The sequence below is a fragment of the Psammomys obesus genome, unplaced genomic scaffold (assembly GCF_907164565.1).
Source record: "Psammomys obesus unplaced genomic scaffold, mPsaObe1.curated_primary_1811, whole genome shotgun sequence".
Classification (NCBI taxonomy): Eukaryota; Metazoa; Chordata; class Mammalia; order Rodentia; family Muridae; genus Psammomys; species Psammomys obesus.
The window spans coordinates 13,418,628-13,440,518 of record NW_026596064.1 but is presented as its reverse complement, the minus strand read 5'-3'; the positions used below and the strand labels follow the sequence as shown (position 1 = coordinate 13,440,518).

At 47.5% G+C, this 21,891-nt stretch overlaps 1 protein-coding gene across 11 annotated transcripts in view; it reads left to right on the top strand.

Moving 5' to 3' along the window:
• Kalrn (kalirin RhoGEF kinase) overlaps positions 1-21,891 on the top strand; it is a 575,471-nt gene that overhangs the window by 354,490 nt on the left and 199,090 nt on the right. For all 11 annotated transcript variants that reach the window (XM_055624991.1, XM_055624990.1, XM_055625009.1 and 8 more), the window contains 7 exons: positions 452-566; positions 3,556-3,671; positions 4,206-4,328; positions 11,167-11,349; positions 12,508-12,626; positions 17,075-17,141; positions 17,608-17,717. In XM_055624991.1, the coding sequence (XP_055480966.1) occupies positions 452-566; positions 3,556-3,671; positions 4,206-4,328; positions 11,167-11,349; positions 12,508-12,626; positions 17,075-17,141; positions 17,608-17,717 (833 nt within the window). The remainder of the gene's footprint in view (positions 1-451; positions 567-3,555; positions 3,672-4,205; positions 4,329-11,166; positions 11,350-12,507; positions 12,627-17,074; positions 17,142-17,607; positions 17,718-21,891) is intronic.

The following is a 21,891-nucleotide window of genomic DNA, read 5'->3' as shown; positions in this document are numbered from 1 at the left end:
AAGAAAGAAAGAAAGAAAGAAAGAAAGAAAGAAAGAAAGAAAGAAAGTCTGATTGTTGGCAATTTACATTTAGGTTTAGAATTATGTCATCAAGTGTGTTTGCTAAGTATGATGTGCTAATGGGCATTTCTGTTCCCTGGGCTTTCACCAGTGGTCATGTAAGGGACATTCTTATAGAAGAACAGAGCCTGGGCATGAGCATAGCCATGCCCAGTCAGCAGAGAGATAGTGAAGGGCCACTGATTTCTGATTTCTGTCTAGCCCTTGGTTAAAGGAGAGCCCAGAGCACAAGCCTTCCAAGTTGGAATTAGTATCCGTGAACTGGAAGTGACCTCCAGAACTCCACTCCCTCTGAATCCTTTCCTTACGCCTTCTAAAAAGGCACCTCTTCTCACATCTTGAGTTCCATATGCTGGCTGGAGACATGGCCTCACGCCTCTCTTTTCCTTAGGCCTGCACTCTGGCACGGAGGAACGCCGAGGTGTTCCTTAAGTACATCCACAGGAACAATGTGAGCATGCCCAGTGTTGCCAGCCATACCAGGGGACCTGAGCAGCAAGTGAAAGGTGAGTAAGAGGCCTACCAGGCCACAGGTCACTTTAGTCGCATGCATGAAAGGCCAGACCCCCTCTTCCCCACAACAAGCTGTTTATGTAGCTCTGGTGTCAGCTCAAGTTCTCCTGTGCTTCTCCCACACAGTCTGGTGTGGGGTGGTGGAAAAACCAGCCCTGGTGGTTCACAGTCAGTGTCTTAACATGCAGAAAGATTTTCCCAAGTTTGTGTTTGTTTGCTTGTTTTGTTTTGTTTTGTTTTGTTTTGTTTTCCATTTATTGTCAAGCCTTGGGCCACGCTGCTTAGTGGAAAGGTTATCTAAACAACTGTTACTCAAAACATGGTGACCAGTTCAACAACACTGATATCACTTGGAGGCTAATACAAATGGAATTTCAGGCTCACTCAGATCTATAGTCAACACCGGCATTCTGCGTGCACTTAGAATTTACATAACAACGGTTCTGAGGTCAGGTCATCTTCATCATCTCTTTCAATTCTGTAAAGTCTGTGAGTACATGAAAAGCAACATATACCCTTTAAAAAGGCTTACTGACTGATCACATTTGGCCTAAATATCATTTCTCAGTGTTCACTCCTACCATACTGAAATTAGCCTTCATGTAGGAAATGAGTTTTACGTGCATCCTTTTGCCCAGTTTAAAAAAAAAAAAATCACAGCCCTGGAGACTAAGGCCAGGCAGAAGACCTGAGCTGACTTGGAGAGAGGGGTGAACCAGGCTTACAGACACCAAGGTCAGATAGAGTTCTTTTCCCTACTAAGATAACTCAAGAGTTGGGATGATCCAAACCACCTGACAGAATTAAACAAGAAGAGGAACCTGAGCTGAGCTCCTCCCCACATGTTATTTTGCCTTTGAATGAGGCTCTGTGGGTGGCTGACTCCATGTCACCCCCCTCCTTCCAGCACATTGCAGAGCATATGCTCTGACTTCTGCAGATGGCTGCTGGGGTGAGGCCAACCGCTGAGAGACCACACTCCCACCCACACCGTATGGGACAGGCACCCAGAGGGGGCTGGAAATCTGTGAAAGTGCTCAGGCAGTGGGCAAAGAGAAGCGCCCAAAACTCTATGGGAGCTTTCCATGATTTGGATTGATTACGTTGGTTCCCTAGAAGCGCCATGAGCAAAGCCCTGACTCCAGGACACAGGCACCAAGGAAACAAAGCTTATTGTATCCTTGGCTAGCAGAAGCAGACACTGGAGGCTAGACCTTCTATCTCCCCATCATCTTCTGCCTGGATCCAAAACCAGTGCCCTGTATTTTAGGGTTTTAATATAGGAGCAGATGGCCAAGGAACAACCAAAACTTCACTGTTGCTCACTGTGAGTGAGCATCTATTGTCCAGGTGATGGTGTGTGGCAGCCATCAACATACCATCAGCTGCTGTGGCTAAGCTCAGCCATGCGGCTGTTGGATGTTGGCCCCAGATGTTGGCTAAGGTTCTTATCTGTTCATCCCGAGCTCTGAGTCCAGTGGACAGTGGTTACCCAGGAGTTCTTGTCATGATGCTAAAAGGCAGACAAGGGGCAAGGTCAAGTCTACAAGCACATTTCAAGCTCCTGTTTATGCCATATCAGCTAACAACCTCTTCATCAGAGCAAGTCACTTGGCTGAGAGTGAGTATACGTGACCTCTCTAGGAAGGAGCCGAAAGCTCCGTGCTGAAGGCCTAGGTAGTGAGCCACTAAGGCCCATGGAACTTCTCAGCCTTCAGGGGCGTGGACAAAGTCTATCCTTAGAGTCAAACCTCCAGGCACAGGACAGCGAGGGGAATTAAAGAATAAGTAAAATCAACAAAAACTAATAAGGACAAACACTGTAGTTTGAGTTGTGCCATCTCGGGAAAGCATAGTAATGTGTACTTTACATCCCCCCGGGGACCTGGGAGGTGGAGGGCCGCTAAGGATGTGGTCTCAGGTCAAAGGAGCCTGCCTAAGTCCAAGCTCTACTCCTTCCAATCTGAATGAGGCTGTACAAGTTGCAGGTCTTCTCCGTTTCCTCGCCTGCAAAGTGGGGACCATAAAGATGGCTGCATCATGAGTATTATAAAAACGTGCCTACTATATTATGATATCTAATACACATTGCTGCCTATAGCCTCACGACCATACATTTTATGAGCATTTAATAGTTGGCAGAAAACAAGGAGCAGATACAAAAACAAAATAAAATTGCTTGCTTTATTATCTATGCTCCTGCAAGCATAGAGCATGCTATTTAAAACACGTACGGAATCAATCAAGGCGACCAGATAGTGTAAAGAGAAGATGGTGTGTACCAGATGCCCACCAAGACTCCTTTGATACACCGAGGACCTTACATACATTCTCAAACATGGTATTATTAAGGGCGACACAAGAAGAGCTTTCAGCCTCGCTTAGGATCAGATCAGAAGCCGTGTAGAGTTTGGGCCTCAGACAACCTGTAGCCCCTCATGCAGCCCAGCTTCCACCCACCCTCCTCTTAGAAGCTCGTAACGGTGGATCCGCTGTTAAAACGCCTTGTGTCTGACTCCTGTGCGGGGCTGACAGCGTGGCTCAGTCCGTGGGCCGGCTATACGTCTGCTGAGCCTTCTCAGTAGCTGCTTATCTCCTGCCTCTCCTCCAGAAGCAACTCGGGAATGTCTAGGCATCCTAGCAGAGCCCACCCATGCTGGCTAGACTCCAGATGGGCCGTGTCAGTTGTTGTCTTAGGGGCTCACTTTCCAAAGTCTCTTACAATAAGGACTGACTAGTGTGAAAAGAATCCAGGTTCATGGCAGTACATGGACAGAATCCTCGGAAACAGGCCCTTACCATTCTATCTCCATTCTTGGTCCCTTCGGGGGAGCTGTTTCTGTCTCCAGCTTTTATTCCCTTTCTTCTGATGCTGTGTCAGCCCTAAAGGCAGGCTTACAAATCCCCTTGGCGGTGGGGCTGAAGCAGTCGGGGCTTTGCTCAGAGCCTTCCCATGATGCTACCCTCCTCCTTTACCCACAGCCATCTTGAGCGAGCTCTTGCAGAGGGAGAATCGTGTCCTGCACTTCTGGACCCTGAAGAAGCGGCGGTTAGACCAGTGTCAGCAATACGTGGTGTTCGAGCGCAGTGCTAAGCAGGTATGTCCAGGACTCCCCTTGGCTTTGCCTCACTGCCAAGCAGCGCACGGAGGACCACAGCAGCAGGCAGAGTTAAGACAGGAGTGGAGGGGGCGGGCGGGGATGACAGGGTAAGGGAGAACAGGTTTCCCCTCGTCAGTCATTTGGACTTTCTAGGCATTCAGTTCTGAGTTTGACAGCAGAAGATTGAGTGGACTGCACAGGATTTCACTGGGTCTGGCCTATGATACACACCCATTCATACACAGTTTCTCACTAGGTCTGACCTGTGATACCCCTCGCCCCCCCAGTTTATAAAAAAGTACTAATTGGGTCTGATATATGATATCCCCAACTTTACTGCTTTGTGTTGGACTGTTCTAAAGTAAAAGTGGAACCTCTTTTACTTTAACAAAACAGCTTCCTCAGAGCTGCATACCCACCACCCTGTCGATTTTCCTGGGCACCAGCCCATAAGCCTTCCTCACCGTGTGGCACGTCTTCCCACTGGCAGCTGCCCTCTGGGGGACTAAGTGGTGGTGTTTCCTCCTACAGGCACTAGACTGGATCCAAGAAACAGGAGAATATTACCTCTCAACACATACCTCCACTGGAGAGACCACGGAGGAGACTCAGGAGCTGCTGAAAGAGTATGGCGAATTCAGGATACCTGCCAAGGTAGGAAGTATGCCATCCCCCTCCTGGCACTCCCCTTGTGGAAAGCTTTACCAACAAGAGCAGTCTGTGTACACAGGAATGTGCAGCCCTAGTGACGCAAGGGAAGCATGTTGGGGATTGTCTCCTTTGGGACCTAAGTTCTCCCCAAATTAGATATCCAAACAGGGCTGCTAATATACCTCACCATCGGGTTCCAGATTCAGGGGTCTCTTTTGTTCTCTCAGACCAGAGAAGGTAAAAGGGCACACTCTTGCAAACCTATGCATACATTATATACATCTTCCAGAGGTAGCCGGCCCTTGGACACTGTGGCATGTAGTCATCTACAGATGTGTTGGGCTACATGCGTGTCTCTCTAGGCATGCATGTGGCCTGGGGTCTGCAGGTCAGACATACCTAAATTCTACATGTATCTTCAAGTCTTGAAATTTGCATGTGTTGGGAAGTACACCTTATGGGATGGAAGAGCAACTCAGGAACGGATGAAAATACAGGGTGCCTATCAAATAGGCTGCATCCCAGACCTCCCCCGGTCCACCCGGCACCCCTGCTCTAGCTACTGCCTTGTTAGGGAAGCAAGAGCAGCCACTGAACACAGAACTGTGTGTTGGGAAGCCACTGAGGACAGGCTCCCAAAGCGAGCCTGTCCAGTTTTCAGACCTATTTCCATTTGTCCTCACACCTGCTAGTGACCAGGTCAGGTCTCTGGGGAGAAAACTCTACACACCTTCATTCACACCGAGGGAACAGGGATGCTGTAACGGAAGAAAACCTGATTTGTGCCAGTTTCCACAGCCAACATTTGACACGAGGACCCTCGTTTTGAATGAGGAGCTGATGTGACGGAGACCTCTCTCCGCAATTCCTTATGTATCTGCCTGCTTTGCCGAGCCAGTATTCAGAAGTAATTATCCATATCATGACTCGGCTGTGAACCCAGCGTTGGGCAGGTAGCCCTGCACTGCTGGGAGCTTCGGGGCCATTTGCCTGCTGTGGAGAGCTGTGAGTTCAGCACCAGCTAAGGGAATGGCAGAAAGAAGGTAGCAGATGAACAGAACCCTGTTCAGATCCAAACGAAAGTGGTTTTTGAGGTCACCGGTTTGGGTCTATCTGCCCCACCTCTAATGGTGCCGCCAGTGAACCATTAGTGGGATGAATGGTGTCAGCTCCACCTGTATGGGTGGACTAGAGCAGCGGCAGGACTTCTAGGGATCAGTCTACTCATGAACAAAGTGGAAACGCAGAGGATTCAATCACGTTAGCTTATCCTTCATAATCTGCTTCATAGCTTTGTCCTCTTCCATCCATCATGTCTGCCCCAAACTGATAACTTCTTTTTCGTTAGGTTGCATTCTCCTGGCTTTCCTTCCTTCTACTCCGTCCTACTCCTCTTATCTTTAAAGGGTCATTTTGACCACAGCATCCCTCCATTCAGGAACTTTAGTGGCCCCAGTGTCTTCAGCCTCTAGGGCCTCCCACATCACAGGGCCCTCATCAGTTGTTCCTTAGTACGAGTCTAGACTTCAGCAGAATGGATGTGCTTTCTTACCCTCCGGGAAACCCGCCATAGAATTTTGCCTCACTACCATTTCCAGGCAACTTTTCCACCTAAAATAGTGTCCCTTCTCTCTAGTTCGTACTTTGGAAAGAAGCCCACCTTTCCAGTCCAGTGCCACCTCATCAGGGCTCCCATCTACCTGCTGAATACCCCAGAGCCCTCCCCTGCTGTGCCTTCGGCCCTCTGCTGCACCAGCCATGTTTTCTCCCAGAGTCTGTGTGCAGTGCTATCTCCTACACCATCCCTGAAGACAGGAACCCCCTTTATTTGCCTCGTGCTCCCAGGTTACCTGACGCTGCTAATGTCACAACACACACGTGAACATTAGGAATCATGGCTAGGTTTCAGCACGACTGACTCAAGTCTATGTCCACGTGAATTGTCTAGCTTGGCTCTCCACTTCCTGTCTGCCTCCCAGCTGAACTGTGTCTGTTGGGAGTTACTGTCTTCCCATCCAACATCTTCTCCACCTCAGAGTTATTTGTGTCAGAATGCTTACTGGATAACTGAGGAGCCTCTGACTGAAGCCTCACCTCAGAGTTGCCACACCTCAGAGGCAACTCCCAACTCCCCAGAGGCAAGCTTCTTTTAACCAGTCAGCTCTGGCTTTTAAGTCTTCATAACCAGTGAAATGAACTTGATCGGGAAGCAAATTGGCCTTGAGTGACAGAGAAGAAATTGGATGCCCTCACAATTGAGTAGTACACAGGTTATGCTGAATTATGATACTCTGCTTCAGTGAAGAGATCAAAGGCGAAGAGACTGCATATAGAAAGGCAGTTTTATATAAAAACCTTCAAATATAGTAATAAAAATGAGACAGAGATTTGGCGAAGATAAGAACCCACAATTGCACATTGTAGCACGCCCATAGCCCATAGGCAATCAAGTTAGAAGACTACAAATGATACTTTCTATTGTTTCAAAAAGTACAGGGTAGAAGGCACTTGATGACAGGGAAGCTGAACTTCTCAGCGTCTGACACAACTCTGTTTCTTATAAAAACAAAGTCGTTTTTGGCTTTTTTTCTTTCTTTTTCCAATCCAGTGGGCGTTTTTTAGTATCTTCACAAGCTCATGTAATCATTGCGACAGCTGAGTTCCAGAAACCCTCATTCCCTCCTCTCCTTAGGCATGAGCCCCGGCTGTACACTTTACATAAATAGAATCATCCAGTATGTAACCCTCTGCATCTGGCTTCTTTCCCTTCGCGTAATGCTTTCAGAGTTCACCCGTGCTTCAGTGTGCGTCAGCGCCTCACCCCTAAATAATATAAATAATCATACACTAAACAGTCTTTCATAGCACAGGTCTAGCTTTCTCCTTTATCTGACGGACGTTTCCTTACTGCTTATCACACGAGTAATATTTAGTTTGTAGGTTCTGTGAATAACGTTACTATTAACACTGCACACAAGTTCCGTGTGAGCATGTTCTTTCAGCTCTCTCATATGTGCACATGGGAGCACAGTGGCTCAGCCTTACTGTGCCCCACTGTTTAATTTTGAGGAACTTCCAGTTCCAAAGCGGCTCTCAGCAGCAGCGTGAGCAGCAACCAGTGTCCCCGTGTATCTGTCAACACTATACTCCTGTCTGTCTGAAGGAGCAGGAAAGAGGGGGTTCCCGCTCTGTTACCCATGCGGGCTCAAAGCCCTGAGCTCAAGCGGTCCCTCCTGCTTCTGCCTCCAGAGTGCCCTGGAGTGCCCCACTCTTTACTTTCCCCGCCTCTTTTCTGTGTTCACACTTCTTCTCTGCAACCTACCACCTAACCCCATCTCCACGGTTCAGACCACCCGAGAAACCCCCCTCAGCTGAGCCACCATGCTGTCAACGTCCCTCTTTAAACAGATTCCTAAAAGCCAGGACCCCTGAAAAGTAATCGACCGTGTACAGATGGGCTATCCACGTGGGGACACGTTTTGACCTCTGATCTGATCAGCTGCAGCCAGGAATGTGACGGCTCACATGGTTTCAGACTATATCCTGGGGAGCCATGGCCGTGGTTGGTGTCCCATTGGGCTGATTGATCTAGCTTTGGTCACCCCTAAAGATTAGAGTTAGCATCCACTAGCTTACCACCCCCCCCCAACACACACACACACACACAACTCACCTCTAGACAGTGAAGACGGATGAGAAAGACAGAGCATTCAACTTTCAGGACAGGTTCAGGCCCACTGAAGAGGACTCTTGGGTAATTACCCAAGATACATGCTGAGAGAGAGGCCCCTACATGGGACCGTGGAAGTGTGCCCACCTCTGCATGAGCTACTTGGCTGAAGGCAGGACGCACTGGCACCACTCCCATTAAGGATGGAGCTGACACTCTGGAACTGTGGTTTAGCAGAGGAGACTGGCTCAGAGACGGGCCCCTGCAGAGACAGGCGGGCTTGGCCACACCGTTTGCTGACTCTTCACTCCCTGGCCTCCATGAGGACATAGGGTAATATCTCACAGGGTTTCTCCGTATCCATACAAGTCAGCTTCGATGCCATCTAATTCAGGTCCTAAAAGAAATGACACACAAGCCTTCAGGATCCCAGATGTCCTGTCTTCAACAGTTCCTGATGGAGTTCCTGCTGCTGTTTTGTGGTCGAGGGATCTTCCTCTAATCTTCGCATCCACCCCTTCCATTCGGAAGCCCTTCCAGCCCTTAACTCCCAGCCCCTGGCCAGCCCACCGTCCTGAAAAAGGAGAAGCTAATTGTGTTGTGCCGCTGGCCATGAGTCATACAGGGTGCTCTGCTCCCCTCTCTCGCATTTCTCTCTTGGGAAGGGATGTGAGCAAGCCTAGAAAGGGGTGTATAGGGTAGTCAGGGCAGTTAGAGGGCAATGGTGGTGGAATTTTAAAAAATGGGGCCCTACCATCTTCATCTGTTTGCTTTGTTGTAATGAATCAGTTGTTGGCCTTAGATTCTTGGTAAGAAGTTCGGACCAATACTTTGTCATGGTAAATTCCATTCATTAGCGAGAAAATGGACTACCCGTAGCTGAGCTTCGGCTCGTGCTGTTCTGTAAACCCGTGCTTCTCTTTCTGTGGTGACGATCTCACCTTCCAGGCGCCTGCTGCGTCTTGAAGTAGCGTCAGTGTGTTTGGGAATTTCACACTGAAACTCTGACGGAGGTGGCCATGGCAAGTTTCTGATGGAACTCCGTTGACAGGGAAAGTCCAGCTACAAGTAGCAAGGCCCTGTAGCTGCACAGACAAAACCTGTGGAATTCCCTCATGCTGATCCCAGAGTGCTGGTAGGGTACCTGTCTCTCACACCGGCCAAAGGGCTTCTGCTGTGGGGCTCAGCAGCTTCGTGCATGCCGTCCGTCAGCAGGATAGTAGTATCTGTGCGTCCTGTAAAGCTTATCTGCACGGGCACCAGCTTTCTCGTCAGCACTGAGCAGTCCTGTGACAGCAGCTAGAATCTCTTGGTTTCTACTTTTCCTTCTTGCACTTAGCGGCTGAGTGTCAGAACTTTCTAGAAGAGCACAGCATCTGGGGAGTAACTGCCAGCCCCCCTAACGAGGGCAGGGCTGCCCTCTCTCTCTTTCACCCTAAGGTCACCATTTTCAGCTCTGCCTGTGGCACCAGGCTGCTGGCTGCAGGTTTCTTTTTCTTGGTGTCAACCATGGTCAGCTTTTCACTCACCGTCTTGTGAGGTGACAAAGATCTGCTGTCTTTTCAATGGCTGCACCCATGATTGTTCTTCCCTCGTTGTAGCGTGGTCCAAACTTTGGACCTCCTTTTCTCAAAAGAACATTTTCCTCATAGCATATTATTTAAATGATATTTCACCTTCCTTAAGATTTCCCAGGCATTTCTGAGAAATTTTAGTTTCAGAATCCAGACTTATGCTAAAAGGTGAGCACGTGCTTGCTGCCCCTTGTCACTTCCGTTCCCCTGTCTTCCCCACAGGCCTTCCCTGCCTTCCCGTGCAGCTCTGCCTTCATCCCCTCCGTTGTAAACTCCGTCTGCTGTAACATACTTCTCACTTTGACATTCAATTACATGATGCCCTGAGCTGTCAACTACTCTATGAAGATCTTGTCCCCTCTGGAGATTTTTGATGGGGGCAAACAAATATCTTTCTTTTTTTTTTTTTTTTTAAATTTCTCCTTTTGTTTATCCCCCAAGCCCAACCCACAGCTCTCTGCAGACAACTGTAGACAGAGGAAATGCTGAACATACTCTTGTTACAAATGAAGTTAACCCAACACGTGTCAGAATTTTTGCCTCGTTAGCCCTGTAATAGGCACGGGTCACATTCTCCCTTTTATCTCCCTTGAGCGGAAAGACAAAATCTCATAGTGAAGCAGGTAAAAGTCTGCCAGCTAGGTTCATCGGATCCTAGCCCACGTGAGCTTACATGACGTTCGGTGCTTGCCTGGGGTACAGAGGATTAGAGACAGATGCTGCTGTCACTGCTAAAGGTGTGAATTTGCACCAGCTTTTAAAAGCCGAACCTCGAGTATTCACATCCGGCTCACAGAGGCTTGTCCCACCTCTCTCTGCGTGCTTCTTAAAAATGTTTCCAAGCTCAGATGAATCTCAGATCCGTGATGATAACACACTCTATAAGTTAATAGATGGCTATATTAACATAAGAGAACCTCACATCAATTGCTAGTTGGCTAACATTTCTGACTTCACTAGTTGTATGAACTTTCTCTGGAGACACAAGCAAATGCCTTCTCACCCAGACAAGGCACCAATGACAGACCAAAGAAACAGTTCCAGTCAATAGGAACACGTGTGAGGAGTTACTTACAGGAGCGTGAATTATAAGCCGCTGTACCACTAAAGAAAATGCCACTGCCCTCAGCAACTGTTAACTGCTTATATATCTTTTGGAATTGGTATGGCCTTATGAGAACTTATCCCTAGTCACTTTTAACTGCCTATAAATCTTTGGGAAGGGCAGGGCCATCCTGCATAGAGCCCACATCCTGCCTGGAAGACAAGCGTACCACAGCATAGGTTTTTACAGCGGCTCCAGTGAGCACCTACTGTGTTCCAGGCATGCTCTGCGTAGTGGAGGCATTGTTTGCTCATTAATGTCAGCAATAACTTTATGAGGCAGGTGCTCTTTACGGTTCCTATTTTATGTGTAAGGAACTGACTGAGCACAGGAAGTTTTAATAATTTGATCCAGGCCACCCAACAGGCGAGTAACAAAGATGCCGTGCAAACCCAGGCATCAGCTGAGGGGGTACCAGAGCAGGGTGGGGCTTGGGGCAAAGAGGCCTGGGAATGCTGTGATGGAGTAACGTCAGGCCGTCTCTCGGGGCAGCAAACGAAAGAGAAGGTAAAGCTTCTGATCCAGCTGGCGGACAGCTTCGTGGAAAAGGGCCACATCCACGCCACAGAGATACGGAAATGGGTGACCACGGTGGACAAGCACTACCGGGATTTCTCCCTGAGGATGGGGAAGTACCGGTACTCCCTGGAGAAAGCCCTGGGTGTCAACACAGAGGTAAGTCGGAGCCGCTGTGCTGTCCGCTGGAGCCGCCTCCCTTCCCCTCTCCCTCAGTGCCACTCTCCTCCTCGCCACTGAGGTAGCGTGTTTCCCCAGGGCAGTCCTTCCGAGCTGTGGACCCCATGAACCTCGTGCATTTTTAATGGGCTTGGGGACCGTACTGGGCCATTCATCTCAACCCTCATGATTAATGGTCTGTGTACCGCAGAATGGGCTGACCAGAAGGAAGGCCGGTGAATCCAAAGCAGGGTTTTTTTGTTGTTTTTCTGTGTAGTTAGCTGTTGACTAACCCCTTTATTTTGGTCTCATCAGTAGTCATCTAACCAATTATGTTAATAAGCCAGAGATTAAAGTCCCTTGTATATCTACAGATGATTTTCAGGAATAAGGGGCACAGTACGCAGAAAGACTGACATTTCAACTAAAAGACAGTACTACGTGCCCCGAAGCGAAGGAAGACTGACTTTTAATCTCTTTTTTATAGTAGAGGTCTGTAACCTATGAATCAAAAGCTAAATCCAGCCTGACATTTAGTCCTAGGATTTCTAACTCATATATCTTTAAGCAGGCCCATGCTCTGACACAGAGTGGCCTCGAATAAAGTGGTCAAATCACTAAAACTTGGGTGCTTAATGTCTCCCCCGGGCCATGAGTTCTCTTCTGTGGGTCCCATCAGACATAATACCAGTGATGGCTTAAGCAAGCAGGGATGAGCAGTTACAGGGTCCAGTCATTGATCAGGTATTATGTTCCTGTTTCTAAGGGAGAGGCTTGTTTAAATCAAAATAGTTTGTTTTCTCTTGATGGATGAGAGGCTTTCAGTCTTCCTGTATTTCTGTTTCACATTTATTTTGTTGATGAAGAACCAATTCTGGCTAATCTGTGTTTAGATTTAATCAGGGCCAAAGGCCTGGAGAACAGATACATAATGTCTGTTGCCACAGATCGTATCACTAAGTATTTGGCCAGAACATTCTACACCTTTTTTACTTGAAAGGAAGAGTTGCCCCATGAAGGCCTTGTGGGGTGGGACCCCGTAGGATCCCCCATCTTGTCATCCTCTTCCATTAGATTGGTTCCACCACTTCCACCAACTTGTCTGAGGGGTTTCCCTAAGGCTTCCCCAAGGTGACCTCTGTGGCACTTCTCATGCAGGATAACAAGGACCTGGAGCTGGACATCATCCCAGCAAGCCTCTCAGACCGCGAGGTCAAGCTCCGGGACGCCAACCATGAGGTCAATGAAGAGAAGCGGAAGTCAGCTCGGAAGAAAGAGTACGTGTTGTGGGGTTCCCGCTGCAGCTAGCAGGCTCTTCCTCGGTTTTCCCTGCCACCCATCCCTTGTGAAGGCCTACTGCGTCATCTTGTTGATGTGGAGGTGTTGGGGTGGGCATTGAGGGGGTAAGCTCTCTAGAGACCTCTCAGCCTCTCTTTTCTCTCCTGTATCTAAGGGCTCTTCGTGTAGCAGGGGCTCCCCGGGGGCCAACCACCCCTCGGACCATCAAATTTGACTTCCCAGTGTCAGACCTCAACAGGAACCAAACCAAACCACCTCACGTGTTAGAAATCAGATCTAGGGAAGCCAACCAACTCTCCCAGATGCCACAGTCCGTCTGTAATAAACAGATCCAGAATTCTGACTCTTTAACCATTGCATACCCCGTGTTTCCTTTCTACTCCGTCCCTCACCAGCTCCAAATTTCAAGTGGCTTCCTGTGGCCCTCTGCATAATGATCCGACTCCTCAGTGTACCACCTTTGGCCCCACCCATGTCAGTCTTATTTCAGGGTGCTTCCCAGTTCAAGTGACTGCCAACTGACTCCCTCAGAGGCAAGAACATTAGATAACCGTTGCACCTGCAGTGTTCCCAGCCTAGAACCCTCCTCTTTTGATTTGCTTATTTCCTTCCCTCTTTTGTGCTTTTGCGTGTGTGTGTGTGTGTGTGTGTGTGTATGTGTGTGTGTGTGTGTAGTTTCATTTGGTCCCCCCTTCCCCCCACTTTTCAACCCTATTGAAATCCAGCTCATACCATATGCCCATATGCCTCTGGCATTCCTTAGCTACATCCTCTGCTGCCGTTGTTCCATCACTTTCTGAACATCTATACTTCCTTTTACTGATTCGGTGGTCATGTCTCACTAACCAGATTAAACTCTTTGGTGATAAGGAGTTTTTTATACCCTCTTATGTGAGCCAGTGGTTCCCAGAGTAACAGGGAGACCAGAGTTGGCTAAGAGATGTTTTTAAAATGTTACTGTGTATGGAAACTGAAACCTTAGGTAAAGGATAGGAAGTTTCCTAGAATTACATCACAGATAAACCCGATAGCTGAATACAGTGCCGCATTCCTCTTATGTCATCACTCAGGAGATTAAGGCAGGAAGACTGGCACGCCAAGGCCAGTCTGAGCTATACGATGAGATTCTATCTTAAAAAAAGAATTTAAGAAAGGACTGAAGGCTGGGAGGAAAAAGGAAGGAAGAAAGGGAAGGGAAAGAGGAAGGGAAGAATGAAAGGAAAGAAGGACAGTTGATAACATCTGAATTTTGGGTTAGAAGAAATGGGATTCTACCATCTCCCCTCCCCCGTCCCTACATCTTGTTCAGATATTTGCCTGGTGAGTAATATTTTAAATGGAAAGGAAGATGCACCTTGAAACTGGCCCCAAGAGTGAATTGTAGATGCCAGAGGTAAAGTTGATACCTAAGTTTACTCCTCTCTCACAGATGGCCCATGTGGTGATGAGACAGTTGAGACAGAAAGGGGATGCAAAGATTCAAATATTATGGGAGAATCTGACGTTACGTGAGATTTCCATAAACTGAATCCTTTTTTTTCCTCTCTCTCAGAATAAGAATGGCTAGAGCCAGAATACATTTAGAGAGCTGGGATCAATTTATCATTAGATTCCTGCTCTGTTCTCCAGTTTAGCTAGCCCTCTGTATTCATGAGTTCCACACACACACACCCCCATTTAACTATCCCTGGATTATAAATATCCAGGAAAAAATTACGCCTGTACTGAAGATGCAGAGACTATTTTCTTGAAATCATCTTCTAAACTGTATAATGGAGCAACTCTTTGTGTAGCGCTCACAGTGACTTGGGCATCATTATAACTGAGAGCTTATTTAAAGTGCATAGGGATGTGTGTAAGTTATATGCAGGTACCGTGCCATCTTATAGGAGAAACTTGAGCAGCTGCAGATTGGGGTACCCACAGGAACCCTAGAATCAATCCCCTGGGGCTACATTCTCAGTGAATCTTGACCACAGCTAGGCACAACACATTGCCCTTTTGGTTGGTGACATAGGAGATGGTCGACTCACATTTCGATTAATCAAGAATTACAGGGCCGTGAACCTGGGATGAATGAGCCCCATCAATCTTACAGGATCTTGGTACTTTACTTTCTTCAAGCTGAGGTCATAAAAATCACACGTATGCAGAGATCGTGAAAGGAGCTTTGTGAAGACTGTTTTATTACATTCTGAGTAATACTAGAAAGAAAAAAAAAAAAAAACAGTGAGTCTGGGATTAAGTAGTTAATTTTATCAAAATGGAAAGGACACTGCAGCTTCCTTAAGACCGAAGCAACAAAAGCCAGCCTGTGAAGCCAGACTGTCCTTGCCTTGTGCTGGTTTGTAGAGCTGCATAACAAAGTACCACAGCTGGTGACTTCAGCAGAGATCTGAAACCAAGGAATGTGATGCTTCCCTTCCCTCTGAGGTTAGAGTAGACAAGATCTGCTTCAGGCGTTTCCCCTCATTTGTTGGTGGAACAATTAGATTCCCGTGACATTCTTCCTGAATATTTAGGCCTATGTGCAAATCTCCCCTTCTGTAAGGACATTGGCCATTTTGGATTGAGACCCACCCTACTCTGTTCTGCAATGATCATTCCAAATAAAGTCAAGATCTGAAGAACGGAGGGATGGGATTTTAATATACTAACCCTGGAGGACATGATTGAAGCCGTAACAGAGAAGCCAAGCCTGCCTAGCTTCTTTCTGAAGCAGTAGAGGAAAAACAAAAGCAAGCAGCAGGTAGTGGAGTAGCGGAAGGTTAACACAGAGGAAGCAAGTAGGAGGGAAGGAATATGAGAAGAAAGGAAATCCAAGGCAAAGACCAAAGAGGACTTCCCAAAGCCGTCTGAGCTCCTCCACATCTTCCCTGGTTTCATAGCCACCGACAGGCTTAATCTCTGAGCATTTCCCAGGATCCTCTGCACCAGGCTGTTTCTCACATGAGCTTACTCAATCCCTGCAGCAGTCCTGGTTTGTCAGCTGTGTTAGAGACACGGAGTCCTGAGGTCTGGAGAAGCAGGTCCAACTTCAAGTAATTGACAGATTCGTAATTCAGTTCCTGTTTCTCTAGGCAATACTCACACACGTTCTGCCCTATCAACAGAGGACAAATAGGAAGAGACTGGCTAATTGACTTCTGCAAAAGTGAAGTCTTTACATCAATCCTTCAGCTCTAGTAGAAGGCCACTATCAGAGAGATACATTACTTTAAGGGAAAGCCCAGCAAGATGAAGATAAGATACTGCTCGAACAGTATTTCTGGTCATGCTTCCAAAAGGACACAGCTTGGGGATATTATTTCTCAACTTTTTTCATGTGACAGAACACCTGAAAATAGGAGTGCTCAGTGTGAACGATACGAAAAACTGAAATGTAGGATAAGCCTATAAATGTGTAGTTTGTACTAAAAATAGGTTGTTATAGGCCAGCTGACAAGCACTGTTTCTAATAAAAATTTGTGAAGATAAAAAAGTAAAATACATGCACAATAATCAAATCATACATGCTCAGGACCATTGTGTTATTTAGGGGTCCAAGGAGGGAGTCCTTTCCTTAAAGATACAGAGCATAAACCTCCGTTCTCAGGAGTCGGAAGAGCATCACTCACTGTTATGAACTAACACTACACATGACAGTTTCGTGTGCTTAGGTTTGTGAGGCAAATAAATCCCATTAGAGACACTCCCTAAATACCAAAGAGGACCCCCCCAAGGTCAGAGATCAACAAACTGTGGCCCATAGGTCACATTGGACTCCACCTCTGCTTTGGTGTATAGTCTATAATCTAAAAATGACAGCTTATATGCTAACTGCTTGAAGACAAACCCAGAGACTATAGTATGGGGACATACAAACCTGTTAGTGTCCTGGTCTCACTGGAACACAACTGCGCTATCTCTGTGCTCCCTCTCACGCTACAGCAGCTGGGCCAAGTGGTTACAGCAGAGACGGGACAGCCCACAAAGACAGCCCGCTTCTTTACACGTCTGCCGGGCTTGGAACCTGTTTAATCCGAGTACCGAACTGTTTCAGTGTTAGTCCATAAACCACTGAGCAGATACCGTCCTGGGAGCTGTGAGAGAGCCGTAGGACACTGCAGTTCAGACTGTCTAGCCACCAAGCTACAACGGGAGCACCCGCGTCTTGCTCACTCACACAGTTGACCGCCCGTGCCTATCAGCACAGTGAGGTAGAAATAAGTAGGAACAGGCCAGAGAGTGGAACTGGCGGAGCACAGACACGGAGAAGGGGTGGAGAGCAACTGGCCGGGGTAAGGGGGACTGGGCAGAGGGAGGAGCTTTGTTGGCATGGTTGAAAATAGGACACTCAAGTGCCACAGCGCCAGGGTGAGGAAGTGAGGTTGGAGAGGAGGCAATGCACCCGTAAGCAGCTGAAGGCCCGTTTGTTTCCTCCTAGATTCATTATGGCTGAATTGCTCCAGACGGAGAAGGCTTATGTAAGGGACTTACACGAGTGCCTGGAGGTAAGTCTCGCAGGGATCAGCCCCCCCACCTTCACTACAGAAGGGCACCCTGGCCTTTGTCACACCCTCGAGAGCAGCTGGGCGCTCTTCGCCTGCTGCTGACGAGAAAAAAGGCAGTTGGGGAGGTCTCGCACTGGAGCTAGACCCAAACCAAAAAGAAAAGAAAAAGAAAGAAAAAAAAAGATGGCGGGGGAGTGGGTAGAGAAAAGTATTCCAGTGCTTCATTTCAAAACATGACCTGTGACACAGGTTTAACAAATAGCAAGACTGGTGCCTGCCCATGCTGAGGTTCTGAGTGACGGAGCCGCCAGGTTCCCACTCTTCCTGTTCCACTTGTTAAACGCTTCGCCTTCCGCACTCCATCTGCAATCGCAGCCCAACTCTTGCCTCACATGGTTGAGGGGCGTCTTCTGCCCGGGTCTCCCATGGCACGCTTGCCAGTGCTGGCTCTCTCGCTGTCTTGCAGACCTACCTGTGGGAAATGACCAGCGGCGTGGAGGAGATACCCCCTGGCATCCTCAATAAAGAGCACATCATCTTTGGCAACATCCAGGAGATCTACGACTTCCATAACAAGTATGTTGGTGTGGGGTTCCACTGAGCACACTGAGGGTGCGCGTGCCAGACATCCGGCTGCCCGTTGAGTGGCTCGGAGCCACTGGTCAACCTTCTGTTTTACCCGACACGGTCTCTCTCCCCTGGTCAGATCTGGTAGTCAGCTACCGTCAGACACCTTTCTTGTTTACCCTACCTTCGCAGTCATTCAAAATGCTCCCTGGAAAGAGAAGCGGCTGTTCTGCAGTGCGTTTTCCACTTCTCATGAGGAGCAGGCAGCATCCTCATTTGCTAATGAACATGGTTACCAGAGCCTTGAGGAAGCAGGAGTGGCTTTACCCCATTGAAGCTGTGGGGAAAACTGCCTACGGCGTTCACGTGGGACTAACCATCCTACATCTGTGCCCTCTGGCTTTCAAATCCTATTCAGCTTCTGTCTCAAGCTGTTTCCTCCATTCCTGACTATCCCATCATCCTTACCATCAACCATTTATGTCTATAAATATACCAAAATATTTGGTACATCACATCTCTTGATAACCTACAGAAGAATCATCAATCGCCACTATGTTTTTGTTGAATGAGAACAGTAAAACCTCACAGCCCATTTTTCTAAGCTCCAAGCTTGACGTAAGTAAGAATCCTTCCTGTTGCATGCTAAACATGTCTGCTGTCAATAGATGTTCAGCAAGAATGCTAGTTTGACCAACTGGTAGAACTAACCTGGTTTCTAAAATTCAAGTAGGGAGAATCTTGAGATACAGGAAAAAAGTGTGACACAAAGTCCTGGGGCCCCCTCAGGAGCCTGCCACAGAGAACGTTGAGTGAGGCTAGTTCTGAGACTTGGTGAGCTGAGACTGAGACCCTGGAGACAGCACAGGCAGCCTTACAAGTCCCAAGAGGACCGTGTGCATAGGTGGAGAGGGAACTGTCTGCAGAGGTGAAGTCTGTCGTGTACCGTCCAACACTCTAACCGTGGTGTACGCACAGCTATTGAACCCCTAAGCGGCTCAGTCTGTGTTGTTCTTAACTTTAATACATTTCCATAGTCAAAAGTGAAAAAAAGAAAGTGGCTGCCATACTGGACAGTCCCACTCCGGAAAATGAAACCTCCATGGGGCTCTCTGCTAAGAATGACCCCCAGGAAAGCAAGAGTCGGTGTGAAAAAAAAAAAAAATGCTGGGCTCTGAAAGGGACGGAGAGTAACCGTTGTGATGGGTAACTCCATCAAGTTAACAGTTAAAATGGCATAAACTGTTCAGCTCCCACAGCATGCTAACCCGTTGGTAAATGCGGGGCAGGAGGAGATGTGTTCTGCCACTCTAGACTGTTGATAAAAACTTCCACTCCTTTTTCCCCCATCATAAACATCCTTATTGGTTGGGGATTTAGCTCAGTGGTAGAGCGCTTGCCTAGCAAGCGCAAGGCCCTGGGTTCGGTCCTCAGCTCTGGAAAAAAAAAAAAAAAAAAGACATAAACATCCTTATTTGGTTTACCTGCCAATCTCCAGACACAGTATTTTGTCTTCACAGCAGTCATTAGTAAGACCCTACTAGATCGGTTCTTAACCACTGACCCCAAATTCTATAACCTGAGCCCAGCCCAGGACCTCATCTCCCCCAGGATACCCAAGAAGACACCAGACTGGCAAATGTTAAACCTCCTCACTTTATTTATGTGAGCGTGGTCTCGAATGCCAGCAACAAACCTCACTTTCCTCGGGTTCACCCCACACCAGCTGAATGGGCATCTGCACACCACCACAGGGCGTGCTGCCCGCCCGCTCTGCTGTCCCCGAATCGAGGGCAGAAAGACTGTGCGCTTTAAAACTGAACAGTTAGTAACAACGGATCTAACTCGGCTCTGCTTCCTACCCTAACTCCACGGCGTCACTCTAGTAGGCCATGATAAAATGATTTTATAGTTTTCTAAATAGCTGTCATTCTACCTCTAACTTACAAAATGTAGCCCTAACAAATTCTTTTTATATTCAAATTAAACCATGTGAAATCCTGCACTGAGTGAATGGGGGAAATAGATGCTTTCCCTACCGCACTGCCAAGCTCGTTACCTATGCAGAACAGTAAAGAACCACACTAAAGGATGTCACGAAGATTAAACTGCCCTCTTTCCGTAGCAGCAGCCCTTTGTCCTCCCCACCAGCCTCTTTATTGCTTGGTTATATAGCTTCCTACACTATAGTAATTTAGAGGCGATAAATATTATCAGTATCACCTGAACAAATGAGTAGCTGAGTGAGCAGCAGTTTGAAAACCTGAAAGGAAAGAAGACAAGCACGTGGCAGAAAAGAAAAGGGAAAGATGCTAGAGCAGAAACGGAAGCAGCGGGTAGTGGCGCACGCCTGTGATCCCAGCACTCAGAGGTTGAAGCAGGGGGATATAGGGCTCAAGGCCAGCCTGGGACATCATCATGGCCAACGGCTGCTCAGTGTTTGTACAGAGCATTCTGCATCCTACTATCTGGTCAGCAAAGCCACTGTATTGCAGTATGGCATGATAACTGATATTAGTAATAATGCTGAGTTACTGGATATCTGCATTCAAATCAAGGAACTCTGAAGCATATTTAGAAAGCTACCGACTAAAAGAAATTAATGTTTTAAATTATGCACAACTCAAAGGAACATCCAAGGATCTCAAGCTGTGTATTAATGTCCTATATTAGCCGGGGACTGATGTACTGTGTGCTTTCTGCTTAAGCCACACAGGTTTTGATGAATAGAGAAAATATTAGAAATCTAAAATCTCTAATAAATAAAGATAAAATGGTAATAGGCCAAACTTGGAAATAGGAAAGGCTATAAACTCCTTAGAGAACCATGCTGTTTACTGTATATCCAGTATCTGGTACCATGAACCTAGCACGAGTATGAACTTAACAATGAGTATTTGCTGGGTGGTGGAAGGAAGGAAGGAAGAAAGGAAGGAAAGGAGGGAGGAAGGGAGGGAGGGAAGGAGGAAGGGAGGGAGGGAAGGAAGGGAGGAAAGGAAGGGAGGGGAGGGAGGGAAGGAAGGAGGGAGGGAGGGAAGGAAGGAGGGAGGGAGGGAAGGAAGGATGGATGGAGGGAGGGAAGGAAGGAAGGGAGGAAGGGGGGGAGGGAGGGAAGAAGGAAGGGAGGGAGGAAGGAAGGAAGAAAGGAAGAAAGGAAGGAAGGAAGGATGGATGAATGAACTAACTAGTTAATGAATGGGCTAAAAATAAAATTCTATCTTGCAAACTTAGAGCTACTTCCAAGTAGCTAATCGCCTGTGAACATCTCAAAATGGAGAAAAGCTCCTCTATGTGACTTTTCCCTGCATCACTTCCATAGCCTCCCAGACCAGCAAAATATTCAGATTTCTAAATGAAGGGATTTTCTGGAAGCATCTTCACAGAGCGACATGCAGTTGCTATAACACTGTCGGAATAGTGCACTCCTCTGAAGCCATCAGCTATTTAGCCTGACATTACCAGGGGCTCTGCTTAGCTCCCTTTGTTTGTATTCTCAACATGCCATCCCGGTGCTGCCCATCAGAGAAGCACACCCCCCTCATGGCTAGTCTGTGGCCTGGGTTATATCCACCCATAGTTCAGCGTATAGTACATAAAAGCAGTGCTTTCACCCCAGCTGGAAGTGGACGTGGCCTGAGAGCCTTTTCCTCCACTCTCCCCACTTGCCCTTCATCCCTTTTTTGTACAGCTGAACAAAAGATAATGACCGCGCTGTGTACACAGGGGTAGGCCCGTCTCCATTGCATTTTGCTAAGCCTTCCCGGAATACTTAGGCAAAGGAGTATATTCTGTAAATAGATCCGCCAAAGAGTAAAGTTTTGCTAATCTAAAATTTGCAATTAAAAAATTTGTTTTCACCCTGCCTTGTTAGCTATTCAGCTTCGATAATGACAGCTTTTTTGTTAAGGTACTTCTCCTGCAGTTAAAGTCCAACTCTGCCTCTTCCTTTCCAGTCAATTAGAGATTGACTCATATTCATATGAATTTGAAAAGAAAATTTAAATGCAGTCTGTACTGTGAGGGCCCAGAGGATCCTCTCAACTGTTATGTTTAGCCCCCTTCATTTATAGTAAAACAAACAAACAAACAACAACAAGAAAAAAAACCACGTGGCACTAAAGAGGAGACAGTGCCTTGCCGGACAGTGCGCGCACGCGCGCGCACACACACACACACACACACA